We start from the raw sequence: 14,224 nt of genomic DNA, 5'->3' as shown, positions 1-14,224 counted from the left end.
GATTGGAAATCAGGATTACCCAAAATGTGCGTTGGTGCAACATTCTCTTAGGGGGTGTGCGAACCACATTGAAATGTGAAAGGGGGTGCGCAGGGGGAAAAGTTTGGGAACAGTATACAGTTTACTCTATATGAATATCTATCGAGGTATCTTCAACTTTGGACTTGTTGCCATTTAGGAGCCACAGTATGCATTTCCATGTTGTGTTTCGTGTTGCTGTGCTAGTTCCTCGAGGTAGCTGTAGCTGTTTAGAGTTCGGGTGTGGGGGCCCTGGGCTTTTTGCAGAGTTGTGTAAATAGGCAAAGTGCTCGAAACAGTTCAGGGCTGTCTGTTTGAAGAAATACAAAGTTGCTTTTCATTATTGAAATGTGCAAAAAAAAGTCTACAAGAAAATAGACTACATAAATAAATAAATAAAAACACTTCTGTGACATATTCAACACACACACAGACGCACACGCACACACACACACACACACACACACACACACACACACACACACACACACACACACGCACACGCACACCTCACACACCACGCACACGCACACGCACACACACACACACACACACACACACACACACACACACACCAAAATAAAAAAATGTAGCAAATACGGTACAACAAAGATGTTTGTTTTGCATTGAGATGTCTCCTTGAACCCGGGTGCAGGTACAACTGAGTGCCGGCACAACCTGCATCCCGGCTTATCTGGTAACGACAGATACCAAAAAAGAAAACAGTGAAAGAAAATCTGCTGCAGCAATGCCCCCCCGCCCCTCTTTATCTCTCTCTCTCGTTCTCGTCTTCCTCCCTCTCTTCTTCTTCCCTTTGTCTCAGTCACTGCATCTTTTTTTTCTTTTCTCCATCTCTCGATCTCCATCTTTCTTCTCTATCCATCTTTCTCTTTCCCCGTTCTCCAACCTCTTCTTCTTGGTCTCTGTCTCTCCCTGTAACACACTCTCTCTCTCTCTCTCTCCATAACACTCTCTCTCACACTCTCTTTTTCTCTCACCTTGGATCTTTCTGTTGCCCCCTTGCGCACACACATACACACACACACACACACGCACGCACACACACACACACACACACACACACACACACACACACACACACACACACACACACACACACACACGCACGCACACACACACACACACACACACACCTCCTCCTCTCTCTTTCATGCAGTGAGTTTCACCTCTAAGGCTATAAATATACAGTCACATCTGCAGCTAATCTACACAGGGATGCTGGGGCTCTGCTGTCAGCCTGCACTGCCTGTTTGGACCCATCCTGCTATCTACTCCCCTACGCCTCTCTATCTGAGGCGGACTTTCCATTCGGCAAACTTAGGCAATTGCCTAGGGCCCCGACCAAATCGGTCCTCACAAAGGGGCCCCAACTGTCACACCAGTCGCGGTTAACACACAAAAAAGCAGGCACTTAAATGTGTCACTAATGTAAAGTAATTGAAGATCTATATGTGACAAAACACTTGACTACCACCAAAACACATAATTTTATGTCTATATAATGACTTTTGAGGGCCCCATGTTTATATTTTGCCTAGGGCCCAAAAATGGCTGGATCCTTCCCTGCCTCTCTATATACCTCTCCTCTGTCTGCTCTATTCCTCTCATCCTCCCATCCCTTATCCTTCTCTCTTCTATTCTTCCCTTCCTCCCCTCCCCTAATCCCCTCCACCTTCTACTGTATGTTCCTATGCTCCCCTACGCAGGGGTGCCGACACGAGGGGACAAAGGGGGCAGTTGTCCATGGCCCAGTAAGAGAGGGGAACCAGAATTGGGTCTTCGTTACATTGTATGTATTGGGCAGGGGGCCCTTTCAGACGATGTTGTCCTGGGCCTGGCCAAAGCTGTCAGCGGCCCTGCCCCTACACTTCTCTATATACCTCTCCTCTGCTCTATTCCTCTCATCCTCCCATCCCCCTACCACCCTTCTCTCTTTTATTCTTCCCATCCTACCCTCCCCTAATCCTCCCCTCCACCTTCTAAATATGTTCCTATGCTCCGCTCCTCTGTTTGGTCTCCTCCCCAACTCCTCTGCTATACCCTCCCCTCTTTCATCCTCTCCTCTCCCTCTCTCCTCTACCCTAATCCTTCCTTCCATTTCCCGTAGCGGTTCGTACATTCCTCCTCTCCTTTATTCCTCCACTCCCCAACCCTTCCCTAATCCTCCTCTCCACTTCTCCTCGTGCCTACTGCTCCCTTCCTCTATTCCTCTCCTCCTCTATCCCCTACTCTTTCCCTCCGCCCCCCTCCTCTATTCCCCCCTATCTGCCTGCCTACTAAAGGAGGTGTGATATTTGCCACCCCTGTTTTCCTTACCTGCCTGCCTGCCTGCCTGCCTGCCTGCCAACAGAGCTCTATGTATTGTATTGCCATGGAAAGGCCTCGGAAGTGCTCGGATGCAAACTAACTGCAAACTACTTTGAAACTGCTGAACACATAAGTAGACGCACGCACGAATGCGCATATGCACACACATAGTGTATATATACACACATGCTGTACTGCATGTGGCCCCAGACACATAGAGTAGATGCACAACCACATTCAGATATTTTTTCATGAAAAAGTTTGCTCTGGCTCTGGTGCACTTGCAGACACGCAAATATGTACTGAATTATACACACTTCCTCAAACTCAGCCTGGGAAAAAAACATACGACACACACACACGCACACACACACACCACACACACAGACACACAGACACACACACACACACACACACACACACACACACACACACACACACACACACACACACACACACACACACACACACACACACACACACACACACACACACACACACACACACAGCAAGAAAGCACAGCACAACACAGCACAGCAGCAAAGATGTATGTTTTTGAAGAGTGTGGTAGGAACCGTGCAAGAGCAAAGCAAAGCCCCATTCCTCCGCGACAAACACTTCAGAAGCAAACACAACATTTCTGTTCCAGTGTTGAATTATTGATGGCGAAAACAATTTGATAGAGGCTAGAGACACTGGCCTGCATTTCTCGTAGCATTTCAAGAAATACAGCGAGTGCAAAACCACAACCCCATTGACACTATATTTATGAAATTCTCATGCATTATTCTCCCACCGCTTTACGTTTTTTTCTCTCTCTCTCTCTCTCTCTCTCTCTCTCTCTCTCTCTCTCTCTCTCTCTCTCTCTCTCTCTCTCTCTCTCTCTGTCAACAGATCCACCTTGCACACGGTTGTGTATTATATCATCACGATGTATGCCTGGCTGACAGCTTGTGTAGGAATCTATAAGTACGAGGGTTAGCCAACACGTACTGTATAAGTTATGTGTTGTGCCTGTGGTGAACACACAGCACACAACAGTGTTTATAGTAGTCTTTCACACAGTGGTGTAGTCTACGTAGAACGCGGGTATACGGAGTATACCCACTTCTAAATTTCAGGGATTTCAGTATACCCACTTAAAATTGATTGATCCATTATTTTGAATAGCACAAATATATAGAGTATACCCACTTCAAAAAATGCTCAAATATACAGTATACCCACCATGAAAAAGTAGACTACGCCACTGCTTTCACAGTATGAGTCTGTTGGGTTGACAGCTAGGCCGGCTATGGTGAGTGTGAGCTAAGGATGGCCAAGAAGGATAGCAGTATTGACAGCGCTGGAATGGTTTAAAACCAGCTGCTTCTGGAATTTAAAAACAGCAACATATGTAAGAGTCAAAACGCGTGTGGAGATGAGGACTATGGGAAGTGACACTTATTCATGCACTGCAAATTAAGGGGGTCTTCAAACAAGATGAAAAACATTACAATTAAGGGGAAAAGTACTCAAAACAAGTGAAACAATCTGTCCATGCAGCAAGTGAATTTCACTTGGTAAGATTTCTTAAAATAAGATTTCCGAAAGACTTGTTTCTAGATTTAATGGAAGCATTTGGAAGGCTTAAAACAAGACAAATATGCTCATTACGAGACGAAATGACTTGGGTTTCAACTTTTTCTAGCCCTAAATTAAGTGAAATATACTAAATACTAGATTAAATTTCTTGAAAAGCAACAGTTTGCAACCTCAAAGTAAGTGAAACATACTGAAAACAAGCATATCAAAATACTGGATATAAGATTATACATCTTGAAAAGCAACTTCTCGCTACATCAAAATGAGTGAAACATACTGAAAACAAGCCTATTAAAATACTGGATATAAGATTATACATCTTGAAAAGCAACTTTTTGCTACCTCAAAATAAGTGAGATGTACTGAACACAAGCATTTACACTCTTTTCCTTTAGCAAATTAAGCTCAATATTAGTAAAGGAAACACTAAATGTAGAGTACAGTATTCCAGAAAGACTGAAATCTGTCTTAAACCAAGATCCATGATGATCTTGAAACAAGGCGGTCTTCATGCTAAAACTAAACCTTAAAAGCATTTTTACAATATACAAAAAAACACAACCAGAATGACTTGTTAACATATTTAACATTTATTATTTCCTCTTTGTTCACACAAAATCACAGTTGTTGGCATTTTCCAACATTGCACTCTGATATACAGGCTTTGAATAAGTCTCTTTACATTTCTCTCAGTCCTTATGAAACAGGATTTTAACATTGTATGCTGAAATACAGGATAGACAGATCAGACACAGACAGTGGCTGGGTTGCCTGAAAAACGTTTCTGCTCACTTCCGCCACTTCAGGGACTATGGCGAGTGACTCAATTTCGTTTGGGACTGGGCTATATGTTTAAGACAAATAACTTAGATGTACTGGGACGCCAGTAATATAAGGAAATTAAATTCTCAGCCCTTGTGAAGTAGCGATTTTCCACTATTGCAACCTGAAATACAGAATTTGAAAAAATCTTAAGGGATACCCCACTCCCATTTAAAATGAGCCACTCACCAAAGTCCCTAGACTTGGATAAGTGAGCAGGAGCTTTCCAGGTGAAGCAGCCATTTTGCTGCTTTGCATTGCATCCTGAATACAGTCTTTGAATACATCTCTTCACATTTCTCTCAGTCCTTCTGAAGCAGCATTTTAACATTGTATGCTGAAATACAGGATGGGTATAACTAAAGGGATACCCCACTCCCAGGTGAAATCGAGCCTCAATTTGGCAGCAAAAACATTTGAGATCGTAACCTTGGAGTACAGTTCTTATGAAGCAGCATTTTAACATTGTATGCTGAAATATAGGATAGGTAAAACTTAAGGGATACCCCAGTCCCAGGTGAAATTGAGCCTCAATTTGGCAGCACAGACAGTTGAAATCATAACCTTAGAGTACAGCAACTACTTTATGCTCAGCAAAGCAATTGTCACCTATATCAACATCTTATTTGCTGTGATGGGGGTTGGCAACACAAAGACTGTTTAAGATCCTGTCTTGTACCTTCAAAAGACCTTCGCTATGCTACTCTTTGATGGGTCACATTCAGACAGCGGCTGGGTTGCCTGAAAAACGTTTCTGCTCACTTGCGCCACTCCAGGGGCTATGGCGAGTGACTCAATTTCGTTTGGGACTGGGCTATATGTTAAAGACAAATACCTTAGATGTACTGCGACACCAGTAATATAAAGAAATTAAATTCTCAGCCCTTATGAAGTAGCGATTTTCCACTATTGCATCCTGAAATACAGAATTTGAAACATCTTAAGGGATACCCCACTCCCATTTAAAATGAGCCACTCACCAAAGTCCCTAGACTTGGATAAGTGAGCAGGAGCTTTCCAGGTGAACCAGCCACTGTCTCAATTTCACTTTGGGGTGGGGTTCACAATTCCCACCTCTTACGAAGCAGCATTTTGCTGCTTTGCATTGCATACTGAATACAGGCTTTGAATACATCTCTTCACATTTCTCTCAGTCCTTCTGAAGCAGCATTTTAACATTGTATGCTGAAATACAGGATGGGTATAACTAAAGGGATACCCCACTCCCAGGTGAAATCGAGCCTCAATTTGGCAGCAAAAACCTTTGAGATCGTAACCTTGGAGTACAGTCCTTATGAAGCAGCATTTTAACATTGTATGCTGAAATACAGGATGGGTATAACTAAAGGGATACCCCACTCCCAGGTGAAATCGAGCCTCAATTTGGCAGCAAAAACATTTGAGATCATTTTGCTGCTTTGCATTGCATCCTGAAATACAGGCTTTGAATAAATCTCTTCACATATCTCTCAGCCCTTATGCAGCAGCATTTTAACACTGTATGCTGAAATACAGGATAGGTATACCCTAGCCTGGTTCACACCAGACGTCGTGTGTGTAGCTTCGGCGCCCCCTGGCGGCGCAGAGCTACACACACTACCGTCTGGTACACAGCCATAGAGCACGCTCCGTCTCCAACCAGAAAATAGGCTGAGAATTTATTGCTTTGGCACAGCCTCCTCACCAACAAATTCCTTCAAAAACCTTCCTGTTAATCTTTAAAGAGTCAATATAGTCTCTAATCTGTCTTGTGACTCCTCGATGTGAGTTACCGTTGATTTTGAAGCAATAAATTCTCAGCCTATTTTCTGGTTGGAGACGGAGCGTGCTCTATGGCTGTGTACCAGATGGAAGTGCGTGTAGCTCTGCTCCGCCAGGGGGCGCCGAAGCTACACATACACCGTCTGGTGTGAACCAGGCTAGGTATACCCCACTCCCAGGTGAAATTGAGCCTTGAAATAGTAACCTTAGAGTACATCAACTACTTTAAGATGGTAATATAGGTGACAATTGCTTTGCTGAGCATATTTGCTGTGATGGGGGTTGGCAACACAAAGACTGTTTTAACCCGGTCGTGTACCTTCAGAAGCGCGCTCTCTATTCTGCTCTTTGATGGGTCACATTAAGACAGTGGCTGGGTTACCTGAAAAACTTTTCTGCTCACTTGCACAACTCGAGGGACTATAGCGAGTGACTCAATTTCGCTTAGGATTGGGGTACATGTTTAAGACAAACAACTTAGATGTACTGGGACCCCAGTAATAAAAGGAAATTAAATTCTGACATTATGAGGTAGCGTTTTTCCAACATTGTATCCTGAAATACAGGCGTTATTAAGGGATACCCCACTCAGAGGTAAAATTGAGCCACTCAAAGTGAGCAGGAGAGTTTTCCCAGTGACTCAGCCACTGCCTCAATTTCACTTTGGGGTGGGGTATTGGTCAAAGACCAACACCTTAGACCCACTGAATAATTACAAAAAACAGCAATTAACTAGTGAAACACACAAAACAATGCAATAGTAACAATCAGTAATCAACAACTGACAGATTTACTTCTCAATGAATGCGTTCCACTCGGCCATTGCTTTTTTGTATGAACTAGTGGCATCCTTATCATGGAGGGCGTCACCAATGACCTCCGTTTGAATAACAGAGAGCAGGGTTGCCACACATTTGGGGTATGTGAGGTGCAATGTATAATAGTATGCCATCAACACCAACATCCCCTCTGAAAAATCTTCCTGCTTGAGGGTTGTAACAGGTACGTTACCCACAGCCACAATGGTAGTTGAGCCATCAAACAGCAGAACTGGGGAGCTGAGAGGACGCTTCTGCAGGTAGAGGGCAGGGTCTTCGTTTGACTGGAGAAAAAAAAAAAAGAATGTGCAGAGAGAAGACAAACAAATGTTTAACGTCGGTAACTTGCATATTTTAAGACTTAAAGATTCTAAAAACAGCATCAAGTATGATTCCTACAACTTAAACACCACGCAACTTTTTTATTGTCCTGAAATGGCTTGGAACTCAAGGTTTTGCGTCACTGGCCAGTTCCCTCATCTGGTGGCCCTGGCCTGAAACAGCACATGCAGGTTTGCCCACTGAACAATGGAAAAGCCCCTTCAAAAAGGAGAGCTGAACGCCTCAAGAGCAATGATGTGGGTTCAACCTTCTCAAAATAAGCAGTAGCCTTTTGTCTCCTCGTTCTCCTTACTGGAAATGTGCAATAAAAACGGGGGTATACCAAGAACATATACCAAGTACATATACATATACAAGAACATATACATATAACCATAACCATATATATATATATATATATATATATATATATATATATATATATATAACCATATACAAGAACATATACCAAGTCATATAAAACATCCCGTGTAGGGAAGAGCAGAACATGATTGCAGTTGTGTGAACGACGAAGGAGGGAACTCATGAGCAAGGGAGAGAATCGCACATATGAACATCAGCAGTTATCAGCAGTAAGTGTCAAAAACAGCTGACTGCACAGAGCAACAGACACATCATGCAATAAATGTAGTATAGATTAATAACAGACAAGCTGATGCAAAGTTTTAGATTTTTTTTGCAGTTTTGTGAATGAATGAATTTGCATAAATCTGGGGAAATATTTGCTTACCTTCAGGATATGAATAAGTGCCTCACTGCAAGCGAGCTTCTTTGGTGGCAAAACGGATGAGGGGAAGAGGGGTGGCAGTGCATTGAAGAGGGCCAGTGTGAAATCCACTAAAGAATAGAAAGAATGGTCAGAATGCTGTCAAAATATTATTACATGTAAAAAGGGCTCTACATTAACCCATTGATGCTGGACATTGCATTGTGCAACATTGGCCCTGGCGCTTCACAAGATTCAGGGTCGTGAGATTCGAGACAATTTTATGAAAAGTCTTGGTATGTTTAGAGTTAAATGAACACATTCCAATGCAAGATGAGGGTCTCAACATTTAAATACAACTTATTGCATGTTTTTATGTGCTTCAGAGGCTAATATATTTAGGTTTTTATATTCTGAGGGCAACCTTTCTTAAAAAGGGCTTAGGCATTCACTGCATATAAATATGGAACAGTAACTTACCACTGCGAACATCCAAAGGAAAAGGGGGTTTGAGGACTTTCTTCCACACGCTGTAGAACTGCACCTTCGTGCAGAATTCTGTCCATCTTCCTCTTACGTCCTCGATGTATCTGCGGTTAGTGCCATCTACTATGCGCCGTAGCTCATCCATGGCCTGAAACATCATAAAACACTTACTGTGTTCAAAACGCTTACACCATACACAGCAATTGAGGTTCAGATGAGAAGAAAAAAACCAAACATACGTTTCGAACATCTTTAAAGCATGGATATGCATCAAGGATTTTTGCAGGTCGGTCTTCTTCCTTGGTAACATCTGAATCAATAAAAGCCCGTCTGGCTTCGAACTCGAGGTCCAGAATTTGCGCCACATCATTTTGATTGGGTTTTGCGTTGGGCTTGTTGTACATGTTGCTCAAGGTTTTGTAGTGTCTGGCCTGCATCTTCAGACTGTCGAGACCCGCTTAAATAATAAACAAAGACATTTAATGTTAACATTGTAACACCACAGTAAATGTAAATGTAAATGTAAAATACAACTAACAAAATAAAATGTTAAAATACAAATAATAATGTTTTGCAAAACTTATGAACAAGGACTACAGGCTGGGAAGTGTGCTGAGGAGGGCTTACCAGCAACATCGTTTGCAGGCATGGTTGGTGAAGCAATCACAGTCATGGGTGCCGGTGAGGAAGACCTAGATGATGGAATGGATGCTTTGGTGCCACTCTTTGTCTTTTTTGGCACAGGGGGATCTCGTGCTGGGGACGCTTCTTGAGAAATAATAGGGGAAAATACAGAAAAATTATAATCTCTTAAGACACTGAGATTTTAAGTTGTTTATTTCCAGAATTCATGCTGCCCATTCACTAATGTTACTTTTTTCATGAATATATACCGCCACCATCAAATTCTAAGCATTCATTATGACTGGAAAAAAAATCACTTTCCATACATGAAAAAAGGGAGATCTTCTCCATGGTCTGCCATTTTGAATTTCCAAAAATAGCCATTTTTAGCTGCAAAAATAATTGCTTGGACCATACTAGAAAATATGTGTTTATTACTCAGCAAACTTTCACGTAAAGATCAGATTTGACAATAGGCAACACAGTTTCAATGATCAGCATAGTTGCAGTACCTTTTATGACCATTTCCTGCACAGTGTCCCTTTAAACTAGCCCCACCCGCCAGCGGCCAAAACTTATTTTTTTTGCCTGCGAATGGGTATAGCCTCAGACAATGTCCGAACTCCCTGAATCTGGCAAACCAATCACAACGCAGGGGATATATGTTTTGAATCTTTCGGACGGGGTTTTCAGGGAGTTATGACAAAGCGTTGGCCAATAGGCAAAGACAGTTTGAAAAACTAGTTGTTGCCATCAACAATCTTCCGATGCGTCATTGATCGGGGCTGGACTAAATATTCACTTCTAGTCTGGCTTGGCAGGCCAGATCACATGCACACACAGACACGTAGTTATGTTTTGCAAAACTTATGAACAAGGATTACATGCTGGAAAGTGCTGAGGAGGGCTTACCAGCAACATCTTTCGCAGGCATGGTTGGTGAAGCAATTGCAGTCCTGGGTGCCGGTGAGGAAGACCTGGATGATGGAATGGATGCTTTGGTGCCACTCTTTGCCTTTTTTGGCACAGGGGGATCTCGTGCTGGGGACACTTGGAGAAATAATTGGGGGGGCAGCAGGAGGAGGAGGAATCACACAAACACAATTATTAAAATGAATGCATCCAAAAATCAGACATAGTGCAACTTTGGTTCAACAAAGAACAAAAAATAAAATTAAAATAAATTTTAAAAGATAAACAAAAACCTTCTAGTTTCGTTTCATGACTGTAGTAATTGTTACTTTTGCATACCTGCACTGCAATTGTCATCACTGAGGTCTTCACTGCTCTCAAGAATGACCGTATCAGCCGATCCGCTCGTGTCGGTCAAATCCGTGTCAATGTCTTGGTCTTCACTGAAGAGAGTCTTTGCTGGGCCTCTCAGAAGAACAGGGCCCTGCCTCTTCCTGCATGGGGATCTCATATTCTGGAGTCGCTTGAACATTTTTGTGTAGACCGTCAGCTGTGGTGAAAGAATGCTAGGTAAGTAGTTATCTTTTTTCCCCCAGTTCGTTGTTTGTTTTGGTTTAGTAGAGAAGAGAAGAGCAAGTTAATTTGCCTGGCACAAAAGTACTGATATACTACACATTTCAAGAAAAGAAACAGTCATCCACAAAGTTGACGGTAATGATGATAATTGTGGTAGAGAGCAAGGATTTCAGTGACCTGAAATATTTACTGTTAATGTAGTGCAAGAATGAGTCCTCATATGACAGTGGTGTGGCACAGATCAGAGTCCTAATGCACAGTCCAGGTAGATAGCTAGTGCCGTATTCAACGCACACACACACGGTGGTGGGTTAGAGCTTGTAGCAGGAGACATTTTAGACATTACAAAAGAGATAGAAGGCAAATAGATATATTTTTTTAAAGAAAACAAGATAAAGAAAACAATACTTACATGTGGCATATTTGGATCAGTATCACGCAGCATGGGGTAGTACTCAATTATTTTCTGTGACATGACTTTCATTTCCAGCTTTGAGGGATAGCTTGCTTCTTTTCCCATCGGACTTGCGCGAAGGATTGCAACCATGCTTGTTATGGTGTTTCTTATCAATCTGCAACACAGCTCCTTCGACATCTTGAAGCCTCTTTCCTTCCCACTCCGAAGGAGTGCAAAATATTGAGCCCGTACCAAATCCAACTCTGAGTCCGTGTAAACGACATATTCTGGAGGGTCTGGCATCTTCATCTTTTTCTCATCTGATGTGGGAGTGGAGGTTTTAAGCTGGCATGGTGACGCAGAAGTAGTTGAGGGCATGCTCCTGTATTCACTGCAAGCACTTGAATCTTGGTCTATATTTCCAGACTATTAGAATTATGCAGGAAGAAAACAAAATGCATTGGGACAATTAGAAATGTGGTTAATGCTTAATACAATTTAATGTTCATAAAGTACATAATGCATACATAGATGTATAGATAGATCTGATGCAACTTACATTTTCATTGATAAAATCCCAAATTCTTCTCCTTCTGAGAAAGTTTTCAGGGCCAGGAAAAAGGTCTTGCAAGTCCTCTCGGCTAAGGGTTTTCAAGGTGCATTCATCAACACTTGCAGCTGTAGACGACAAATAAAAACACTGTGTGTAAAGCAAAGTCAAGTTAAAAATCCAAGCAACATAAAAAGGTCACTTGTCTCTCAGAGCTAGGTGTATAAGCACTTGTGTATAATAAGTGTATAAGCACTTGTGTATAATAAGTGTATAAGCACTTCATGAAAAGGGGGATCTTCTCCATGTCCACCATTTTGAATTCCCAGATAGACATTTCTAGCTTTAAACCCTGTACTTTGGTCATGCTAGAAACCATGAGTCTATTGTTTAGCATATATTCACAAATAGTTCAAATATGGCAATAGGCGGAACAGTTTCAATGAACAGCATACCTACAATAAAAACCAATCAACAACAACAAAAATCGCCGACCTGTATGCACCTGACAATCTTAAGCATTGGTTATCTACATTGTAAAATTACTTAAAGGGACACTGAGATGATTAGTTGTTTATTTCCAGAATTCATGCTGCCCATTCACTAATGTTGCCTTTTTCATGAATACTTACCACCACCATCAAATTCTAAGTATTCACTATGATTGGAAAAATTGCACTTTTCATGCATGAAAAGGGGGATCTTCTCCTTGGTCCGCCATTTTGAATTTCCAAAAATAGCCATTTTTAGCTGCAAAAGTGACTGTACTTGGACCACACTAGAAAATATTTGTTTATTACTCAGTAAACTTTCATGTAAAGATCAAATTTGGCAATAGGCAGCCCCGTTTCAATGAGCAGCATAGTTGCAGTACCTTTTTTTTTTTTTTTTTAACCATTTCCTGCAGTGTCCCTTTAACCTAAAAAAAATATCTTTGACTTACCTTCCAATACCGAACGAGTGGCTTCATCAAAGCCATCCATTGTCATCAGGTTAGGCGGCAGGCTATAACAAAAACACAAAGCCAGAATTAATTAGCGGGGAAAACGTGGATATCCATGCACACTCAATACCATGGGTACACTCTTCTGTAGTCGTGCAGACAGCGAGCGAGTCGTGATGGGAAATTCCAGACTAGAGCTCTAGCCAATTGGTTTGCAAGACTTCGGTCTAACAATTCAGTCGGTGTGCCCCAAGCCAGGCCGTGGCCTCACGCAACACCTTTGAAACTCGATTATTACCAGACTAGCGTGCCCCCACTCTCGGACATATCTACAACATACACACATTTGCCCACAAATAAACCCCTTTGAGTATGCTCGGAATATCATGCATAAAGTTGGTTATTCATAAAGCACAAAGCAGATGCCCGCGGGCGTTGCTAACGCTAAAATGGCCGCCAAATGACAGGACTAGCAACTCTGCTAGTAGTGGCACATGCGGTTTGAGTGTTAGCCATAACCAAACACATGCGGTTTGAGTGTTAGCCATAACCAAAAACGTGCCGTTTGGGTGTTAAGCTACAACGACAATACATGAAAGCGATAAAAAGTACACGCATCTCATAAAGACAACCGTGTGTGTATTCTCGGAACATCATGCATTTGATCGTTCAAATCGGAAACTAATGTCCGCGGGGGTTGCTAATGCTAAAATGGCCGCCAAACAACAAGGCTACCAACTCTGCTAGCAGTGCCCCATTGGTCAGGTAGAAAAAAAATGCCGTTTCAGTGTTGGCCAAAATATACCACCGCGATAAAAAGTACATGCATACAATACAAATAACATATACCATCATATGAAGTAAGTACACACTTCTGGTTAATAACGCGAACGTGTTTGGGTTGGGTTTCACCCACCACATAATCCCTTTTTCAAAACTGGAAGTTGGCAGCCATGGATGCACGAGCAAACGCCAGCTAGCGTGCTAAGCAAGTGACCAGTCCAGTCGACTTGAGAAACAGTCACAGGAAACCCATCAATAAAACGCGATGATAGCGAGAAAATAACAATTATATATGTATATATATAAACGTTACGCTCCCTTACCTTGATTGATCCACTCCTTCGCCTGTCTTCTTCGTTTTCCAATACTACTGCTGCGTAGACCTCTACTTGAGGGTACTCTCGTGGTTTGAAACTCAACCTTGAACTCTCACACTTGCACTGACGCAATCGATGTCGGAACGTTGGATGACGTAAACCGAGGATGGAAATAAAATATAATTTATGATTTAAAAAAAAAAAATATTAAAAGTTTTTTTCACAACAACATATTGATCATATTCAAATAAATTAAG

General features: G+C 42.1%; 2 protein-coding genes across 9 annotated transcripts in view; one reads left to right on the top strand and one right to left on the bottom strand.

Annotated features, from left to right (window-relative positions):
* Window positions 1–14,224, top strand: part of b3gat1a (beta-1,3-glucuronyltransferase 1 (glucuronosyltransferase P) a) — a 177,082-nt gene that overhangs the window by 128,070 nt on the left and 34,788 nt on the right. The gene's annotated exons all lie outside the window — the stretch shown is intronic.
* Window positions 6,622–14,064, bottom strand: LOC134454542 (uncharacterized). Of its 7 annotated transcripts, none has more exons than XM_063205606.1 (11): window positions 13,974–14,064; window positions 12,868–12,929; window positions 11,934–12,074; window positions 11,390–11,800; window positions 10,741–10,951; window positions 10,402–10,539; window positions 9,493–9,633; window positions 9,105–9,322; window positions 8,860–9,013; window positions 8,404–8,510; window positions 6,622–7,615 (listed from the first exon to the last, which is right to left on the bottom strand). In XM_063205606.1, the coding sequence occupies exons 2-11, from the start codon at window positions 12,901–12,903 to the stop codon at window positions 7,304–7,306; spliced, it is 1,869 nt and encodes a 622-aa protein (XP_063061676.1). In that variant the 5' UTR covers window positions 12,904–12,929; window positions 13,974–14,064; the 3' UTR covers window positions 6,622–7,303. The 7 variants fall into 7 exon arrangements, with proteins under 7 accessions (XP_063061676.1, XP_063061679.1, XP_063061682.1 ...); XM_063205609.1 differs by having other exon boundaries at window positions 11,934–12,052; XM_063205612.1 differs by lacking the exon at window positions 13,974–14,064 and having other exon boundaries at window positions 10,741–10,983; window positions 11,934–12,052; window positions 12,868–12,959.

This window comes from Engraulis encrasicolus, chromosome 8, assembly GCF_034702125.1.
Source record: "Engraulis encrasicolus isolate BLACKSEA-1 chromosome 8, IST_EnEncr_1.0, whole genome shotgun sequence".
Taxonomy (NCBI): domain Eukaryota; kingdom Metazoa; phylum Chordata; class Actinopteri; order Clupeiformes; family Engraulidae; genus Engraulis; species Engraulis encrasicolus.
Note: the sequence above shows the minus strand (reverse complement) of the source record. Positions and strands in the feature narration are given on the sequence as shown.